Genomic DNA, 21718 nt, shown 5'->3' on the forward strand with positions numbered 1-21718 from the left:
TTAATCAACAGCTATGTGTTGCTCTCTCCCAAGTACAAAGCACTGTGCACAACTGCTTCAGGTGAAGATGGCCACTGTTAGAATAACTCATAATATGATCAGCCCATAAACTCGCACCTTCCCTCCACATGTTCTCCCTGTTTTCCAGCCTTACAGCCACCTCAGTGCCACTGACCACAGCACCATAGGTACAATCTAAAGCACCAACCCAGAGTCATTCTTTAAGGCTCTTCAGTGCCAAGTTGTTTTAGAATTACAGCAAGGCAAACAATGTGACTAAATTTATATGAAATTATTTTAATGTTTATATTTAACTTAGGAACTGAATTAGATTTTTCTTTCTCAACTAAATGGTGAGTAACTTCTAGCATACTGAAGCATTTGTACAACACAAGTTAAGGGGATGAGGGGACATGAATTTTCAAACACTACCAAATTAAGCATTCATTTCTAAATGCTTCTAGGATTAATAAGCTCAATTTGAAATTTTGTAATTATTTTCTAAATAAGCTGTACATTGAATTGTATTTAAAATTTTAATTTTTAAAGCAACTAGATTATACTGTACATTGTGTTCCTAAAACTTAAAGTTACAGAAAGTCTGCCACTAGGAAAAAATAACTATATATTACATTTTTTTCTAAATTCTGTTTTCCTCCTAATCATATTCTAAACACTTCTCTTACCTATAATTTCAAAATGTTTGAAAAGTTTAACTGTACACACTCCAAACAGGAAATGAAAACAAGACTTAGTCCATCGCCTAAAATTTTTTTACGTAAATCTTTCTGCACTTAAAATCCATATTAATGATCAGCCATTCTCCACTCTCCCACACCCACCTCCCAGAGCCTGGCAACCACTGATTTACTCTCTGTCTCTATACCTTTACCTATTCTGGACATTTTATATATGGAACCATATATACGTGGTCTTCACGTCTGGTTTCTTTCACTTAGCATAATGTTTTCAATGTTGTAGCACGTATCAGCACATGTTTTTTATTGCCAAATAATATTTCACTGTATGTATGTACTACATTTTACCCATTCATCACTTAATGGACATTTGATTTGTTTCAACTTTTTGGCTATTATGACTGTCTCTTAATTTTGAACATAAATATCAACAGTTCAACTGGTTAAGTTTATGATGTATACATAATACTTATTACTTATTCATTCTTCCCAAGAGAATCTGGAAGAATTTAAAAATCAAGTCTATTAAAACTTCACATCCATTAAGATGGCTATTATTTTAAAAAACAAAAACAGAAAATAAACGTTGGTAAGGATATGGAGAAACTGCAGCTCTGTGCACTGCTGATGGGGAATGTAAAATGGTGGAAATGTAAACGGAATGTAAAACTTTAGAAAACAGTATGGCTACTCCTCAAAAAAATTTAAAAACAGAATTACCATATGCTCCAGCAATTCCACCTATGGATATATATCCAAGAGAAGTGAAAGCAGAAACTTGAACAGATACTTATACACTCATGTTCATAAAGGCATTATTCACAACTGCCAAAGGTGGAAGCAAGCTAAATATCCTTTGATGGATGAACAGATAACAAAATAGGGGGTATGTGTATGTATACATATATATGTATATATATACAACGTAATATCATACAGCCTTAGAAAAGGAGGATATTCTGACACATGCTACAACACTGATTAATCTTGAGGACATTATGCTACATGAAATAAGCTGGTCACAAAAAAAGACAAATGGTGTACAATTCCACTTGCATGAGGTACCTAGAACAGTCAAATTCAGAGACAGAAAATTGAATGGCAGTTGCCGGGGACTGGAGGTGGGGGGGGCGGTAGGGAATAAGGAGTTTGTGTTTAATGCGTATAAAGGTTCAGTTTCACAAGATGAGAAGAGTTCTGGAGATTACTTACACAACAATGGGAATATAGTTAACACTACTGAACTGTATATTTAAACGGTTAAGATTATAAGTTTTATGTGTATATTCTACCATAATTTTAAAAACTCAACTCTATTCAATATATCATAAAAGTTCATGAATCCAGGCTTTAGAGTCAGATCTGAGATCCAATACTGGCCCAACTCAATAGTCATGTAATCTTAAGCAAGTAACATATATAGAAACACAGCCTACCTTAGGTCAGTTAATGCTTAAACAAATTTCTGAGCACAAAGCACTCAGTGCAATAGCTGGCACATAATAATTCCTCAATAAATAGAAGCCATGAATACTATCACTACTGTTATTATTACTGAACAATAGTTGGCTTTTAAAAACTGCCTTTTTCTTATTGTAACAAAATCAAAGGGGATTTCCAATGTATTTTGACCTCCAGGAAGAAATGGGACAGGACTGTAACTGGGAGTCCCCAGAAAAGGCAGAAGGATATATTCTGATCAGAAGGTGTGCAAAGCCAGTAACAGGCAGAAAAGGAAGTAAAAAATCAAATGGGAAGAGTGAGAAAGGATCTCAAATTAGCACAGACAAGAGGCAGGCACAGTGCAGGTTTTAGATCTGAAAGCAAGAACAACACTATAAAACTTTTAGAAAGAAAAACACAGGAGAAAATCTTTGTAACCTTGGTTACAAAGGAGTTCTTAGATATGTACCAAAAAGGGTGATCCATAAAAAGGAAAATTGATGCATTAGCTTTCATTAAAATTAAAAACTTCTCTTGAAAAGAAAAACAAGGAAAGGACATGTCAGAGACTGAGACAAAAAAAATGTAAAATTTCTGATAAAGGACTGCGTCCGAAAAATATAACAAATGCTTACGAATTAATGAAATGGAGCAGGACCTTATGGTCCTTGCCCCTACGTCCTCAGCCAGCCTTCTGTCTGTGGAAAAACTTTAGCCAAAGAATAAGTTTAATCAGAGAAGTGAGAAAATGCAGAAACAAAGGAAAACAGTCCATGATGACTAAATAATAATAGTTTTAGTCATTAAGCATAGTCAAGGACCTTTAGTTCCTCTTTATGGGCAATAGATAATATTCTGAACCATACCTTCAAAGCTGTCTTACAGATACTAAAAAAACCCCACCAGGTGGAGGAAGTTAACTATTTGATGACCAGATTGCATCCATGACGTAAGCTGCCACAATTCCGAGAGCTGGCCTCAAAGAAATGGGAACAAACCAATCCTGGAACCAAAGATTAACTATACTCAAAACAATCAAGATGACGCTGATCAGACCACCGCATGACCAATTTCAAGATGACTGTCAGAGCTGACTGTGCTGTTTCTGCATGTCGCCCCCTCCCTTCACCTATAAAAGGTCTTGCCCACTGATTGTCAGTGGGTGGGAGTCAGCCTATGGACAGGAGTAAGCCCCCCACCCCCACCCCCCTTTTGCTGGGCTCCCCCAAATAAAACAAACCTTCCTTTCCACCATACCTCTTTATTGGCTTCAGAGCAGCGAGCAGCCACACCCCCACTTTTGGTAACATTAATAAGACAAAAGCCTGATTAACAAAAAATGGGCATGTGATCTGAACAGACACTTCACAAAGGAAGACATATGAATGGCAAATAAGTACACGAAAAGAAGCTCAACATAATTAGTCATTAGGAAAGTAAAATAAAAATTAAACCTATAATGAGATAGCACTACATTCCCATCAGAAAAAACTAAAAGACTAACAGTAACAAGTGTTATTTATTGCAGGGCAAAACTGCAACTCTCATACATAGCTGGTTGGGCATGCAAAATAGAACAGAACTTGGTATCCAGTTTGGCAGTTTCTTATTAAGTTAAACACAATTTTTTCCATGCAACCCAGCCATTCAACTTCTAGATATATACCTAAGGAAAACAAAAACATATATTCACACAAAGGCTTGTATATGAATATTCACAGCAAATTTGTTTATAAAAGCTCCCAAATGGAAAGTATCCATATGTCCTTCACACTGGTCATTGGAAAAACAAACTGCAGTATAAAATGGAATACTAATCAGAATTTAAAAGGCAAAAACTATATGCAACAACATGGATGAATCTCCAAAGTATTATGTTTCTAATGAAAAAAAGACTAGTATATACTGAGTGGTTCCATTTAACCGAAATTTTGGAAAAGGCTGAACTATAGGGATAGAAACAGATTAGTGGTTTCCAGGGTGGAGGACAGAAGAAGGCAACTGACTACAAAGCAGTATAGGGAACGTCTTGGGGTGATGGAAGTGCAGTGCTGGCTACATGACTGTACACGCTGGGTAAAACTCATCAAACTGTACCCTTAAAATTGGTGCATTCTCTTGCATTTAAATTATATTACCAAAAAAAGATAATTAAAAACATGTAAGGCACCTTACAATTCTTACAAATATATTTCATCATTATAAAGTTAATGCTGTTATTATTAATAAAGAACTTGGGATAGCATGTTACTATGGTATTTCTTTATATGGAATTTCAAAATTATTTAGGGATCACACAAATGATTTATCTTTAAGTTAAAACAAGCAAATAAATGCATTAAAATACTGCCTCTCTTTAATATGTGAAAATGCTTCTGTGGATAAATTTTCTGCTTTCTTTACTATCTTGGTGAGATTTTTGTTCATTTTCATAGGAACAGCACCCCTTGTGACTAGTACTTATGAGTGAAGAAGTAAGGCTTGGAGGGAAGTGTGTGACTCTAAAATGGCTTTTTCTAATGCTGAACAGCTAAGTGGTCTGTATGGCAGTTATATTTTCTATTGTGGCCTTTTTCCTGTAAAACAGTCAAGCAAAAATTCAACACATGATCTTTGTATTACTTTAAGGACATTATCCCATTTTTTAAAAGTCATTTTAAAGAATTTGGCCAACGTATAAAAAAATTTAAAAACCAACCACATTCCGGGGCGGGGGGGGGGGGAGCGGGGAATAAACTGGGAGACTGGAATCGACATATACACACTACTATATATAAAATAGATAACAAAGACCTACTGTATAGCACAGGGAACTCTACTCAATACTCTGTAATGGCTCATAAGGGAAAAGAATCTAAAAAAGTGTGAATATATGTATGTGTATAACTGATTCACTTTGCTGTACGCCTGACACTAACACAATATTGTAAGTCAACCATACTCCAATTAAAAATTTTTAAAAACCCCACAATTCTATTACCATGAGATAAACACTGTTAACATTCTGTAAATGTTCAGTTCTTCATATACATGTATGTGTTTAAGTAAATGTGTGTGTGTACAGAAACTCATACACATATAAAAACTGCATTATACTGAGTATATAATTTTATGCTCTGCAGGATTCACTTATTTATATTTTTCAAAAATATAATACACATTTCTCTGAGTCATTCAATATTCTTAAGAAATAAGACTTTTAATGGCTGAGTAATTGACTTGACTGTCCCTCTACTGCTTAGTATTTATGTACTTTCTAAATTTTCCTTGCATTCCTCTTTTCCCACTTATCCTTAGCACAAATTCCCTCAAGAATAATTCAATAATCAATACTCTTTAATATTAAAAGTTAGGTAATGTAGGCATCAAACATTATTTAGAATTATGGTAGTATCCATTTGAACGAAAAAACCGTGAAAGGTAGGTACTTCAGAGAAATGAAACAGGAAGGAAACTCCGTTCTCACATAGCATCAGTCAGTACAGCTTGAGTATACTTATAATACATATTATATTTGTATGTACTGCTTGAATATTTTAAATAACATTTACGGATTTCTTTTTAACATATATACCTTTCACCAAGCAATAATTAAGAATGAGCAAAATAAGTCAGCTACAGGTATCCTTAAAGCAGTGCTTATTTTAACTATGAAAAATTACAAACAAGGTAAATTGTACTAAAATGATGAACTGATTTAAATCAGCAGATGGAATACTAGGCAACAGTTTAAAATGCTAAAAAACAATAACATGGAAAATGTTTATGATATTAAGGACATGTATTGAGTTTTTAAGGAAAAATAGTTTTAAAATTAGCATACAAGCACGTTTAAGAGAAAAAGCACACTATCCCCACTTCCCATCCACTCTTTCCCATACACATGGGGAAGGATATTTTAAAAGTTTATTTCTAGTTGTTTACTTACAGGGGAGTTTTCATTTGTTTTTCATTTTGCTTTGTTTAGAAAGGGATTATTTATTTATTTATTTATTTATTTATTGGCTGTGTTGGGTTCTTTGTTGCACTGCCTGGGCTTCTCATTGTGGTGGCTTCTCTTGTTGCAGAGCACCGGGTCAGTAATTGTGGTGGATGAGCTTCGCTGCTTCACAGCATGTGGGATCTTCCCAGACCAGGGATCGAACCCATGTCTCTTGCACTGGCAGGCGGATTCCCAACCACTGCGCCACCAGGGAAGTCCCTAGAGGGGGGATTATTATCTGTATCCTAGAAAATGAACAAATATTTGCAAGGAGAAAAAAAATAATAATTCCCACCTCAAACATACATGTGCTTTAAGTATTAAGTGGCTACTACTTAACAAAGAATATTTCACATAATCAGTAAGAAAACAATGTGGTATATGTAACATGTATATTTATTTTAGTACTCTCATACTGAATACTGAAAGTGTAAAAAAAGATAAACAAATACAATCCATACTGACAACAAACTTTTCTAAAAGTTTACATATATGATAAACTTGGAAGTTAAAAGATGTAAAAATATTTGGTTCTATTTTTGAGCATGGAAGAAAATTAATTTTGGAGAAGGAATGTCCTCCCCATGCTTCCTGTGTAAGGAGTTAAAAGTAGAGGGTAGAAGGGTGGCACAGATTTGTTAGAAGAACTTTCACGTGGCTTCACTTTATGTTCTCTGTACTAACTCCATGGCCTAAGACTTCAAGCACATTCTTAACACCTTGAACTTCACTCCTTTTTCTTCCTGCCACATTCAGAAAGCTGCAAACTCCTATCATTGGGTTAGTCTAACAAGTTCTGTCTTCTTTGTTCCTATACTCTACTCGATGCGAACTTCATGGGAAAACAAATTAAGATAACTTCCTGAGAGACTTCCCTGGTGAAACAGTGGTTAAGAATCTGCATGCCAATGCAGGCGACACAGGTTCAATCCCTGGGCGGTTAGATCCCACATGCCGTGGGGCAATTAAGCCCAAGCACCACAACTACCGAGCCTGCGCTCTAGAACCCACGAGCCATGACTACTGAGCCTGCGTGCCACAACTACTAAAGCCTGAACACCTAGAGCCCATGCTCCACAACAAGAGAAGCCACAGCAATAAGCCCTTGCACTGCAACAAAGAGTAGCCCCCTCTCTCAGCAACTAGAGAAAGCCCACGCGCAGCATCAAAGACCCAACACAGCCAAAAAAATAAATAAAATAACTTCATGATGCTATCATAGATTCACCACTGTCTATTTCTTCTAGGTATCAATGCAACCTGAAAATTTTCTCTTACTCATCACTTTCTTCAGACTCCCTACCCAGCCACTTTACCTCATAAGTGACATTACTTCTGACTCTAAAAAGAAAATACCGGCCAACAGGCTTCTCTTCCCTTCGATCTCTGTCACTTTCCAAAAACAAATATAAGTAACATTAATTCCAGACATCATTTCCTTCTTTCCTATATGCACAGACATCTAGGTATCCTTTCTCTAGTTTAAGACTGATAATTTCACTTGGGTCTTATCTCCCTCACCCCTCCCACCACCCCAACTCCTCTGGACCCATGGGCCACCAATTATCCCCTCTCTCCTATCTTCCACTTCTTTTTCTCTACTGGCTCTTTCCTCTGAGCCAATATGCTCAAGTATTGCTATTAGAAACAACATCAACAGTGACAACCACAAAAACTCCAAACTTTCCTTCCACATAGGTAACCAAACTCTTGGTTGTTCCTTTCCCAGCAAAGCTTTCTGAAAGTATTCTTGACAACATATGTCACCACTTCTCCCTCATCTTCCACTCAACTCCTCCTCTTACCCACCCAATCATTCTTCCTCCTTCTCTGACACCCACAACTCCAGAGGGACCACTCTCCCTATGCTCCTTCCTAATAATCAAATCTTTACCTTAATTTGACTTGTCTAAAGCATCTGACAACTCTTCTAAAAAAAAATATACACAAATAGCTGTTAAGTACATGAAAAGACACACATCATCAATAGCCATTAGGGAAACTCAAATCAAAACCACAATGAAAAAAAAAAAAAAAGAAAGAAAACCCACAATGAGATGCCACTTCATACACACAAGGATGGCTGATACCAAAAAGTCGTAATAGAAATTGGAACCTTCATACATTGCTGGTAGGAATGTAAAATGGTACATCTATTTTTGAAATTGGTTTGACACATCCTCAAAATGTTAAACATAAAGTTACAATATGACCCAGCAATTCTACTCCTAGGTATATGTATACCATATCTGGAGAGAATACAAAACATATACTACACAAAAACTTGTACATAAACCACGAGATACTATACAACACATGCATTAGAATGGCCAGTATCAAAAAGGGGGGGGGGGGGAGGGTGGCAAGAATCTCGAGAAATTAGAATTCTTGTGCATTGCTAGTGGAAATGCAACATGGTGCAGCCAACTATGGAAAAGTTTGGCAGTTCTTTAAACACAGAATTACCATATAACCTAGCAATTCCACTTCAGGGTATATACCCAAAAGAACTGAAACCAAGGATTCAAACAGGTATTTGTACATCCATGTTCAGAGCAGTATTATTCACAACAGCCAAAAAGTGGAGTGGAAACCAAGTATTCATTGATGTATACACATGGATAAACAAAATGTGGTTTATACATACAATGGAATGTTAGCCTTAAAAAGGAAGGAAATTCTGACACACGCTACAACATGAATGAACTTTGAAGACAAATGCTAAGTGGAAAAAAAAAGTCACAAAAGGACAAATAGCGTATAATTCCACTTATATGAGGTACCTAAAATAAGCAAATTCATACAAACAGAAAGTAGAATAGAAGTTACCAGAGGCTGGAAGTAGGGGGCGATAGGGAGCTATTGTTTATTAGGTAGAGAGTTTCTGTTTGGGATGACGAAAATTTTTGGAAATAGATAGTGGTGATGGTTGCACAACATTGTGAATGTAATTAATGTCGCTTAATTGTACACGTTAAAAGGGCAAATTTTATGTTATGTATGTTTTATCACATTAAAAAAGGCAACAACAAAAAACGTTTAAAGAATATTTATAACAGTACTATATTATTCATAATAGCCAAAAAGCAGAAACAATCCATTTGTCCTGATGAATAAATAAAATCTGTTTTCATACACTGGAATACTAAGAAATAAAAAGGAATGAAGTGTTGATAACATGCAACACATGCGTAAACCTTGAAAATTATGCTCAGTGAAAGAAACCATACACAAAGGCTGCATATTATATGATTTCATTCACATGAAATGTCCAAAGCAGGCAAAGTATAGAGACAGAAAGTAGATTATTAGGACCTGGGGTGACAGGGGATTAAGAGGGATGCTCATCGGTATGGGGTTTCTTGGGGGTAATGAAAATACTTTAAACTTAGATCATGGTGATGACTGCTTAATTCTGGGAGTATACTAAAACCACTGAACTGTACACTTTAAACAGATGTATTTTATGATTCATAAATTACATCTCAATAAAAATGTTACAAAAAAGTAACTCTTCATTAGAAAAAGTTTAGAGACTCTTTAATTTGGAGCTTTAAGAGGAAGCCTCTGTATCAACCCTCATTTACTACTTCAATGAAGGGAGTGTATCACTATGAAGTGTCCAAGCCACACCTTAGGGTTTTTAAGCGGGTAAGAGCTTGCCTGTCTCTTTAACTTCTCAAATAGATACTACTTGCTAACTACCGGTATGGGAAAGGAACAGACTCCTAAACAGTTGCCATGCCAGCTCAACAGCAAAAGCATCCAGAATTAGGAATATAAAGGCTTAGAAACACTGTGTTACAGAGAAAATAATATAAAATTTAAATCAGAAAACATGACATCAGATTCTACACACTTTTAACAGCTGTGTGACCTAAGATACAAACTCCGTTTCTTCACCTATAAAAAAAATAGTATCAGGTACCATCTAATCGAAAGAGGTGAAGAGTATTTACACAGCACATGAATTATCTTCTGTTCTACTAGAATATCATTCCCACTCCTCTTTTATTCCACCTTAATGACACCTTGCCTGAATTTGTCCTTTCCAACTTTCTTGTTAAGGAGAGTCTCTACACAAGACTCCACAGGCATTGAAGATTCACTGTTTCCCAAAAAAGAAGAGTGTCAGACAGTGAGTTGCTGTTCACATGAACCACTGCGGGGTACACGTGATACAAATTCCGAGGCACAAATGAGACAATAGTAAAATGTGGAAAAAACTAAAATTAGAGGACAAGAGAAAACACGAGTGTAGGAATGCTAAGTAACTCTTCATCTAGTCAAGATTAAAGACAAAGTAAGCACTCAATAAGTGTTTTTTTTTTTAATAGAAAGCATACATACGAAATAATGAAGTAGCCCTAGAATTAAGCAATTAGCAATCAGTCCCAGCAACTTATTAGATGGCCAGTATGGTTTCCCATAGCCTATTCAACTTGAGAACAGACTCTGTCACCCGAGAATACTGAGATAAATTGCTAAAAAACTTAAGATAGAATGTTTTCTGGGTTAGAAACAAATAGTTTTAATTCATGAAGCTTCTCAGTCTATCAAGTAAGCTAAGTCAACTTCACTAGTTTTCAAAATTCTTTAAAATCTAATTCTTTTCTGTAATTGTTTTTAAAAATCAAAGATTACAGTAGTTCAAAAAGACCATGTAGGACCTAGAATATATATAATTACCTAAGCTTAAATGCAGAGTACAGAGAAACTAGAGAAAACCCAAATTACTAATTTTTTTAAAAATTAACTTTGTGTCTTAAAGTGGTCAAGATCTAAGATACACTATAATGTGATTAAAATAAAAATACAAAAGCCTCATTACTGGGGAAATCAATATAAGCCCAACACCTGCTGTGTAAACACCTTAAATATGTTATTTCTACTGCAAATGATATTGTTCAAACCTCTGATGTTAGCAGCAGTATAGTCATCCCTCAGTATTGGTTGGGGATTAATTCCAGGACTCCCTGCAGATACCAAAAATCCGAAGATGCTCCTTATATAAAATGGCATAGTACAGTCAGCCCTCTGTATTCCTGGGTTCCAAAACTACAGGTTCTGATCAATTATTTAAAACTCAAAAAAGGCCAGCTAACTAGTTGTGAGTACTAGCAAATTGTATAACAATGAGTAACAGTGGCAAGCTGCACACGCTGAGTTATGCTTTCATGACTTAATCTGTGCCATCATACTTCTGGTTATTTCTTAATGCCCAGGTCATGAGACATCAGCACCAAAGCTTTGTTTGAACTTATTTTGCTACTATTGTTAGCACACTTGTTACAAATTACTACCACATCAAAAATCCTTATTTTGTTCCTAAATACTTTGTGTGACATTTGTTAGAAATGGAAATAGAACTTTGTTACAGATTCACCTGTAGAGTAGATGTGGATGGAGGTGACCATAATATGTACTATGGAACTTTTTTTTTAACAATTTACTTTTATTTTTTTGAGAACTTTATTATTTTTTGGCTGCGTTGGGTCTTCGTTGCTGTGCACGAGCTTTCTCTCTAGCTATGCAACTTATTTTTAAATACCAATCTCAAATTATCAAAGCATTCGAACAGCAAATTGCATGATGGCACATTTGGAAATGACCATGACACCTTATAGTCCATGAGAGCACAGTTTGTTAATTGTGAAATCTTGAAGTTATCTGGATTCTTGCTAGAGTCAGACACACTTTTTACAGTATTTTAACAAAATGTATATTTGAATGCCTAGGGGAAAAACACCCCATCACCCAGCCTGGGGAAAAAAATAGTGAAACTATGTATCAGGATCAGATCCACAAAAGCAGCTTTGGGAGATTCCCCTGTCAAATACTGTAGTCCTCTGCAGATCTGTGTTTAACTAGGATCTTGCCCAAGTAAAGAAGGTGCTAAATCTCCTCCTTTTGGTTTGAGAGGACAAAAAAAAACATGATAGCTACAATATTTCAGCACTGTGCAATAGGCAAAGGAGGTAGAGATTACAGAAGGTCGCTTTGTAAACTACTAAAATTAACTACAGTACAAATGGACCAGATGCTTTAAATTTTCAAAAACTTATTTTTGATCCACAGCCATGTAGATCAAATTGCACCAATGGTATACCAATGGTGCCCCTTCCTCTGCTAAGAAAAAACTCAGGCATTTTTGTGTAAGCATTACAAAAAAAAAAAAGCTGCTTATAACTTTACCATATGTGTAATGTTGCAATGCATTTGCTGTAAGACTTGGCTTACAAAATGGAAGACTCTCTCTACCAAAGAGAAGTTAACTTTAGAGAGTGCTCTAAATTCTTTTCCTCTTCCATGCTTCCTCAAAATAAAAAGTCCCCAACACACTGTTCTTTTCTATACACATAGAGTGACATTCTAGCATTTTTAATGCACAAAGAAATGCATCAGGGTCTTCCCCTGCACCTACCAACCAAAGCACTAGTTTATCTGGAAACTGAAAGTAGTGTGTAACTTTTGCTTCAAAGAAAGAATGGGATGAAAACAGCACAAGTCAACACAAAACAGCACATTACCTGTTTTTATTTCAAATTTTCACTTCACTCAAAATGTAACGAGAAAAGAAATACCACCAGTAGTCCTTTTCTTGAAACTATCATTTTGGAAGATAAAGGAAAAATTATTGCAAATAAGGTGACAATACTTTGCAACATTTGGGCAATTCTTTCCAAAGGTACTTCACCAATGGAGATCACAGTTTGGCAAAGAAATACATAATGGATTTATTTTTTTTAACCTGAATTCCAACCATCAGTGATAACTTATTCAATAAAAAAGGATCTCATTTATTTTCATGTCAGTGGTTAAATCTAAATGGACCTACGAAATAAGCTCAAGAATGTCTGGTATTCAAGTGCACACCCATATGAGATGAATACATCCTTGGGTGTCACTTTTATACTTCAAAACAGACTAGAAACTCTTTAAAGAGGGACAAAAACCACAAGGAAGCTATTTCAAAGGCAACTTTCTTATTTCTTCAACATCACTGAATAAAAACAATGAAAAAATAACTGAGGTGATAAAGTTATTAAAACTGTGTAATTGTTTATATGTTCTAATTAAATACCACTATTGTGCTCCAACAGACTAAATAAGTAAATCAAAAATTATAATTTTATTTCCATATATGATATATACACATATAATTGTATTACTTATATATTTACATATATTTAGCATACAATTTATTACATAAATACATTTAATTAAATATATATTAGACATATATAATCTAGATGATATTTGTAACCATAATATCTTAAGATAAAAACACTAATCTAAGTTATTTTTGGCAAGAGATATGAGAACACATGAAAACCAAAGAGATATAAAGTTATAGTATGTAATGTCTGTTTCATATCCCACCGTATCAATCATGAACTGTCCCTTCTTGTGGATACAAGAAAGACAATGTGGTTCCTAGCTTATGCATATCCTTAGAGCCTTATAGGTGCCACAGATAATACACATGTATGTTCAACAAAGCACAACTTTCAATATTGTATGTTTCTAAACACGTGGTTCAGTATAGGATTAGCATATTTTTAACTGGGTTCTCTCTAGCTGCCTGTTAAAGTATTTGTGAACTATACACTGTATATGTAATCGACTTTAGAAAGAGCACAGGGCTTAAACAGTCATGAGTTTAAGTCCCACATTTTCCACTAACTGAGTCTACTGTCTAACCTCCCTATGCCTGTCCTCTCATCTCTAACAAGGAAAGGATAATAATTCATAATTTCCCTTTCTCATAGAATTGTTCTAAGAGCCAAAATGAGATAGTACATATAAGCATTATACGAAGGATAAAACTCCATGCCAACATATAGTATTTTCTTATATCTTCTTAGTGAAATTATTAAATACCACCATAGCAACTAGTTTTATGTAACAACTGCTTTAAAGTAAGGAAAGCACATGCTACAGCATTCCCACCCAACTACGAAATGCTATGTCAGCTTAAGGTGTGAAACAAATTATTTAATTAGTCATCATTTTCTCAACTCAGGTCAAAAAGGTGAGACATCCTTAAAAACAAATATACGTTAAATTTCAGGAAATGGGTTTTCTTTTAATTGGCTCTTACTGCTCTTACATTTCCACAAACAACAGTTTGCTCTCATGAACCTAACATACAGGACTGATTTGTTTTCCATGTGTAATTTTCAATATCTAAATAAGTCACTTCAAGCATTGCCCCTTTCCAAGCTGTATAATCCTATTCTACTCTGCTAAAGCATGTAACTTCCAACAACACAAGTACTTAAGTATCTTCAGAAGATATCTTCGCATATTATTCCCAGGGCTAAAATGATGAAAACATTGAAGTGCCCAAGCAAGTCAGAACAATGCACACTTCTGGTTTTAAATGTTTCAATTTTTTCCTAACATACTACATAGCAGCTTGAATATAACCAGTATTCAGTTAATTTTTGCTCAATGAATTAGGAATGCTTTGCTAACCTCTATTTTGCTTTTTGATACATGGCGGGGTGGGGGATGTCTCTGGTTTATACCAAGTAGAATCCACATTTCACCATAAGCAGCAGAAATCATTTGCCAAGCATACCAATTCTGTTCAGAAGACACCTACTCATGAGTTGGCTGTGTATCCCAGAACAATTAACTAGTGCTCCAGAATTACCTGAATTGCCTCACTGTACTTAGGGAATGCACCTGTACTCTCAGCAGTGAGTACAAATAAATGGAAATAAATTAATTGAATATATTTCTTCAGTGTGCAAAAACCAATTACTAACTCTTACCTGTGGATACTAAAACATCCACAGGAACAAAATCCTAGAAGTGAATTATTATTTAGGAATTACCTCTAAAAACAGTAAAATCTGAATTATAATAACAACATTAATGTAAATAGTATAAACAAAATGTCTTCTTAATTTCTAATTTTTGTCTGCCCTCTACTTATAGTTTACAAAATCAAACAGCTGTCACAAACACTCCTAATTCAAGCCAACAAGGTCCATTTTCTCATTTTTTTGTAAGGTAATATCTAGTCTTCCTAGAATGTGGGAAGACATTCGGGAACCTTTCTGAAACCTTGAAAATGTTGAAGTATGTGGGCCGAGCAATGGGATTCAGAATGTCCTGCTTGAGCAGTGGAGGAGCTGAGGGTGCGGGGCGTGGAGACTAACATCACCCTGTTTGGCCCTGAAGGACGGCTGGTTAGCCAAAGACGGGTAAGATTCCTCAGAGGAGGAACAACCTAAGACAGGCACAGCCGTAGAGGGGCCAACAGGGGTGGTGCATAGAGCCTTCCTTATATCACCCTGTTTGGCCCTGGAGGATGACTGGTTAGCCAGAGACGGGTAAGATTCCTCAAGGGAGGAACAACCTAAGACAGGCACAGTCGCAGAGGGGCCAACAGGGGTGGGGCACAGACCCCCAATATCTGAGAGAGGTCTCCTGCCCCCAGGGCTGTTTTGCTCTCCACTCCCAGCTCAAATCCACACCTGCTCAACTCGGACCCAGGAAGTAAACAAAGATCATTGCCTCAGTCACGTGAGGCCTTTGATTGTTTATGGGTGTAACCTGAGAATGTTAGCCCATGAACTCAATAAAAGCAACCTGGGATGAGTCAGCAGGGCTCTTCATCCGAGAGGTCTTGAGCCACCCCGGTCCCACTTTTCTCTTCAGTCTGTGTCTGTGTCTTCTTCAAGCTTGCGGCACCCGTCATTCACCTCGAGTCGCCGAGCTGGTCTCGGCACTAGAACTACAAGCTATCAATATTCTTCTTAAGCAAGAGGTTTCATTCTTTCATATTAAATGTATTTATTGATTATATCATGTATGAAATTGCAATCTCCTGCTCCCTAAGTGACATTTTTAAATCTCTATTTGAATGCTTGTGAAATGGAAAGCACTGAGAGTACTATTTACAAAGTGCACAAAACTTTGAAAAAGACCCCATTATTTTCAAAACAATTCTTATTCACATTTCAAATTACAATAGAAGCTTCTTTATGGAACTGACATTTCTACAATTTTAATAAAAATTTAGCAACAATTTAAGAAGAGCTGTACAAAAAATTTTAACTAAGCAAACTCATAATACTGAAAGTTGTTGTACAATCAATATGTACACCAAAAAAAATTTTTTTTAAATCATGACTTTACATCTTAAGGAATTATTTCAGAAAGAAAGCCTCAGAAAATGAAAGCCTCAATCTCAAAGCTGGTTTCTTTAATACCAAGAAGAATAATGACCCACCTTTGAACTGTAATAATTTAACATTTCTTTTATTTTCAAACCTGTAGCTTATATTAACTTTTTAATTAAGTTTAAACCATTTCAAACTGTAAACATTTTTACAAGGGTTTTTCCATGCCCTCTGAGCTTACATGGCTGCAGTTTCAGAAAGTTTAAGAGCTGAGGCAGTTTCTGATAACCCTGGCTTTCCATAATACATGAGCATTACACACCAGCAGACAATTACACAGCTCACAAAAACAATGGAGTCAGAAAGTTTATATGAATTGACAGCTTGGTTTAATACTGGACATGATTTTACAAAAGTCTGTATTCATTCATGCACACATTCAGAAAATAAAACATTTACTAAGCCAGCTGCCATCAGCACTGCCCATGAGAAGTTCACTATCTAAAGAGCAATGATATTGCAGCACTATTTACAATAGCCAGGACATGGAAGCAACCTAAATGTCCACTGACAGATGAATGAATAAAGATGTGGTACATATATACAATGGAATATTAATCAGACATAAAAATGAACGAAATTGGGTCATTTGTAGAGAAGTGGGTGGACCTAGAGACTGTCACAGAGAGTGAAGTAAGTCAGAAAGAGAAAAACAAATATTGTATATTAACGCATATATGTGGAATCTAGAAAAACGGTACAGATGAACCAGTTTGCAAGGCAGAAATACAGACACAGATGTAGAGAACAAACGTATGGACACCAAGGGGGGGAGAGTGGGGGCGGGGAGGATGAACTGGGAGACTGGGATTGACATACACACTAATATGTATAAAACAGAAAATAAAATTAAAATAATCTTGTAAAAAAATTAAAGAGCAACGATAAATCATATAATCAGATAAATTAAAGTATAATTATGTAATATATATAGTATAATGTGTTAAGTGATACAATATAACATATAGAGAGATAAACTCCTCTGACCAATGCATTCGGAAATATACATCATTTAGAGCCTTGATAACAAGAGTATGGTCCATGAACCAGAAATGCCATCACCCAATAGCTGGTGAGTCAGAAATATGGAATCTCAGGTCCCAGGCAAATCTACTGAATCAGAATCTGCATTTTAACAAGTTCTCCAGGTAATCCCAATGCATGTTTAAATTTTGAGAAACACTTATCTAGAACATAACTAAATAAAAGTAAATAAGGAAAAATGACATCTTTTAAGCTCTTCAGGCCCCATCCTGAGCCCTTTTACAAATGAATATAGATAATTTAATAAGTTCAGCTACCCAGCTTCACAGATCAGTAACAACCTGGGAGATAACACTGACAACAAAGAAAGAAAACAGGAAAAACTAATCAAAAGCAATCTCAAAAAGGGATGGCTATAGGGGGCCATTTAAACAGCAACAATCTACCCTTTTCGCCTACACAGGCCCTAAAGATCTCAGTGTATTACAGAAACGTAACAGTAATGTTCTTAACTGTGCCTCCTCTAACTAGACCACAAATTCCTTGAGGACAGGGACCTAGTTTTATTCTTATACACTAACATTTGTAAACTGAATGACCCTAAATCATTAAGATGAGTTTGGTTGGGCAATGAGATGTATAACACATTTCAGAAAATTTTTCTATCTAAAAAGATTACAATAAAAATGTCACAGCATTTTTTTTTAAAAAGAATAAAGCCTCTCCATTCTGTAACAACCCAATTCACTAGCACTCTAAGAACAGAGGCTTTACTGAACTTGTGGCTCCAAATCTAAATGTCTTTTCTGACTCTATTCAAATTCACTTCTAGAGGACCAGTAAGTGGAGTGAGTAGAGAAAAAGGAGAAAGATTAGAAGACAATGGAGGGAGAATAAAAATCAGAGAACACTCAGGGTTCCTCCACTCGTGAAAATAAAAAGAGCAAAAGTGGGAAGCCTCACCAAAGATACAGCAACACTAGAAGAGAACGAATGCCACCTCTAGCAACCATTCACTCCATGGTCCTTGCCCCTGTGAACCAGACACCTGCTCACAATCCTCCTAACCTAAGAACTCCTCAAAGACACTCTATCTCTTGAAACACTTGTGGCCTTCAATCAGACGATTACAGCCAGTTTATAATACAACTCTTTCAAAACAGCAAATTTCATGATGTTCTAGTCATCACTCTCCAAACAAATTTAGTTTTCTTGTCTATGTCCTTGCTCACGCTATCACTTCACACAGAGACCTTTCTGCTCTGTTAATCTGACCCCGCATTGTTAGCCACCAGCCACATGTGGCTATTTAACATTTGAAATGTGGCTAGACCAGACTGAGATGTATGGTAAATGTAAAATACACATCGAATTCTGAAGACTTGGTACAAAAAAGATGTAAAAGTATTTTTTAAACAATGATTACACGTTGAAATAATATTTGGGGTATACTCCATTAAGTAAAATAGATAATTAAAATTAATTTCACCTGTTTCTTTTTAAAGTGGTTACTAGAAAATTTTAAATTACATATATGGTACACATTACACTTCTACTGGACAGCGCTGGTCTAAATCCTACTCATTCTTCAAGGCCTAATTGAAGCACCTCCAGCCCCTTAAAGCTTTCCCCTGTGAGTCCAAGTGGATGTGGTTTCTGTCTCCCTAAAGTTTCATAACACTTATTCACACACCCAAAGAACCAGAGTAATTTTACCTTCCTACTTAGTGTACCTGTTACAGCTCCCCAACTCCAAGATAAGCAAACTGAGAAAAGAAACTACATCTAGATCATGTAAGTTTGCATCCTAGACCTTGCAGAGTGCATGTACTAAGGTGATGCTTGAAGTCCGCTAATTAAGAGCTGGATTTCTCAATTACTATGTTATCTATCCCTTCAACGATTTCCATTTCTTTCTGAGGGATTAAACTCCATGTCTACAAATGTCCTGGATTATTATTAGACAAACAGGGTGCCAATGAGCTGTACACACATGGTGAACCAGCAAATCTAAAACTATCTAATACATGTTATCAATACACTTACATCAACTGTAAAACTTCGACAAACCTCTAAAGGTTACACCTTTTTTTTGGTATGATGTTGTCCCTAAAAGTGTATTGGGAAGATCAACTATTTCAAAAGTAGGAGACTTTCCCAGAGATTGACGACACTGAGTAACTAAAGTCTACCAAAAATTGTCGGAGGTCCCGTCCACAACCCTGAGTATAAATCAGGTAAGCATACAAAGGCTTGGGCACAGCAAGAGCAATGTTTTATATCGCACCCAAAGTTCTGAAAGCGAGCTGTGAGGAAAGTGGTAGGAAGGAAAAAAGATGACTTCTGCGAAAGAGATGAAGGGTGGAAACTGTGGAGACGCGAAACGAGAAATAAAAATTAGGACAAAAAATGTCTCAAATATGCGGGAGGGATCCTCCGTGGGTATTATCTCTCAACCTCTGAACCCTCAGGCAAAGGTTGCGGTAGTCACTTCAAGCGGTCTTTTCTTCAAATGGTATTCCAGTGCCTGAGATCTGCGTCCGCGAAACCCTCACCAGCCTACACTGACTCCTCAGGGGGGCCAGGGACTCCGGCCAAATCCAGCCCTGAAGCCACCCTTCTCCAGCTCAGTTTGGAACCCGGAGGATGAAGCGGGAGAGCCGAACTGAGGCCCGGCACCTGGACGACACCCCTCTCCCTTCGAGTCCGGCCTTAGCCCCTCCCGCAGGAAGGGGCTGCCCGCGCGGACCCGGCAGGCAGAGGGGGCGGGGCAGGGCGCCGGCCTTCGAGGACGGCTCTTCCCGCTCCATGCAGGCGCCTGCCGGTGCCGCGGGGACGGGCAGGGTGGGGACGAGGCGGAATACGAGGGCAGTGAGAAGCAGCCAGGGGCTTCCACTCACCAGCCGTCGCCAGCCGACGTTGGCAGTGGCAGGACCTCTTCTCCTTCCGCCATTGCTGTTGACGTCCACGTCACTTTGCCGAAAAGTGGACCCGGCGCCGGGACCGACAGACCCAACGTCGTAAAAGGTCCTCGGAAGTCTAGGACTGAGCTTCTGGAGAGGGAAAGGAAGAGAGAGGAGGCGAGGGACCGGAGGAACGCAACGTCACGACGTCCCGAGGGCGAAAGGCAACTTGGAGGAGGAGACTTGGAGATCCGCTGCCCTTCCGAAGACTACAAGTCCCAAGATGCCGCTGGGCCCTGGCCGGGCGCAGTGGGCGGGGCTTGGCAAGGGCGCGCGTCCCAGTAGGAGAGCCTTGTGAGCGTCGTTTCTTGGCGTCCAGTTAGCGTCTTCTTTGCATCTTGGCGTCTTGCTTAAAGTCAGATTTGACAGTCATAAATCGTGGAGCGGGGGGGGGAGGAGGGGAGGGGGGAATTCCACAGGAAGGTGGAGATAGGAGGATAGCCGCATCTGAGCCATTTCTTGGTGCAACAGCTGTGTTTTAGAAAAGAGTGGGATGTAAGGAAAAGGCACACGCACCCGTGTTTGTGGGGCGCGGTCCAAGGTACAAATGGGGGACACATACTTTATGTCTGAATGCTTTAAAAGTTGTTTTAAAAAAGAATGCTAAACAGTAAAGGAAATATGTTCTAGCCTCCCACCTTTATAACATGTCTAACAATATTTGGTCAAGTCCAAATTTAGAATTCTAGAATTCCGGAGTTCCAAGCAGGAAGAGCTGCCACGTTTCTTCTCTTCCCACCCTACTCCCCCTTCACTCCACGTTGGTGGACTCCTCGGCTTCCACATCCAAGCTCGGTCCCCACTATCACCAAACCACCAGCTTTTTATTTCCCCTTGACCATCCCTGGGCCTACGGGTGGACACAGGTTCAGGAGGATGGACCTAGGGAAATGCTTTTGCAAGCCTTGGGCCCAATGTTGATGAAGTAGAGCCACATGTAACTATGGATAAATCTGGAAAATATGATGTTAAGTGAACAAAACATTGCAGAAGGGTAGGTAAAGTATGGTGTCATTTATATTTGGCTTTAAAAATAGGCAACACAATATATTTTTTATAGAATGTATGTGCTTTTAAAACATGAACAAGAATGATATATAGAAAAATTGGGATGGCAGTTCCCAAAGATAAACACAGTCAGACATTAGTTAAAGTAATGGAAACAGATGTTATTCAGAAACTACTGACAGTAGGGGAAAGGGCTGAGCTCCATTCTGATTTGTGCAGAGGTGATTAGGGATTTTAAAAGGAGAATGGGGGAGCCGGGAGGGCGAAACTCAGAGTCAGACAAGTGAAAAATTACAAAGCATTGGTCAGTGTAATTGTGATGAGACCATCTGTGTCTGCTAGCTGGCAATTTTCGAGGTTAGGATTCTTCCCTCCCACAGACTGGGAGACAGAGACCCTGTCCTTGATGATTGCATTTCAAAGGAATGGCTCTCAGGTCCT

General features: G+C 37.4%; 1 protein-coding gene across 2 annotated transcripts in view; it reads right to left on the reverse strand.

Annotated features, from left to right (window-relative positions):
• TBC1D23 (TBC1 domain family member 23) overlaps positions 1–20403 on the reverse strand; it is a 62746-nt gene extending 42343 nt beyond the window's left edge. The window contains exon 1 of one of the 2 annotated variants that reach the window (XM_057696862.1): positions 20207–20403. In XM_057696862.1, the coding sequence (XP_057552845.1) occupies positions 20207–20259 (53 nt within the window). In that variant the 5' untranslated portion in view covers positions 20260–20403. The remainder of the gene's footprint in view (positions 1–20206) is intronic. The other variant, XM_057696863.1, reaches the window with a different exon arrangement.
• Between the last annotated feature and the right edge of the window lie 1315 nt (positions 20404–21718).

Source organism: Hippopotamus amphibius, chromosome 10, assembly GCF_030028045.1.
Source record: "Hippopotamus amphibius kiboko isolate mHipAmp2 chromosome 10, mHipAmp2.hap2, whole genome shotgun sequence".
NCBI lineage: Eukaryota > Metazoa > Chordata > Mammalia > Artiodactyla > Hippopotamidae > Hippopotamus > Hippopotamus amphibius.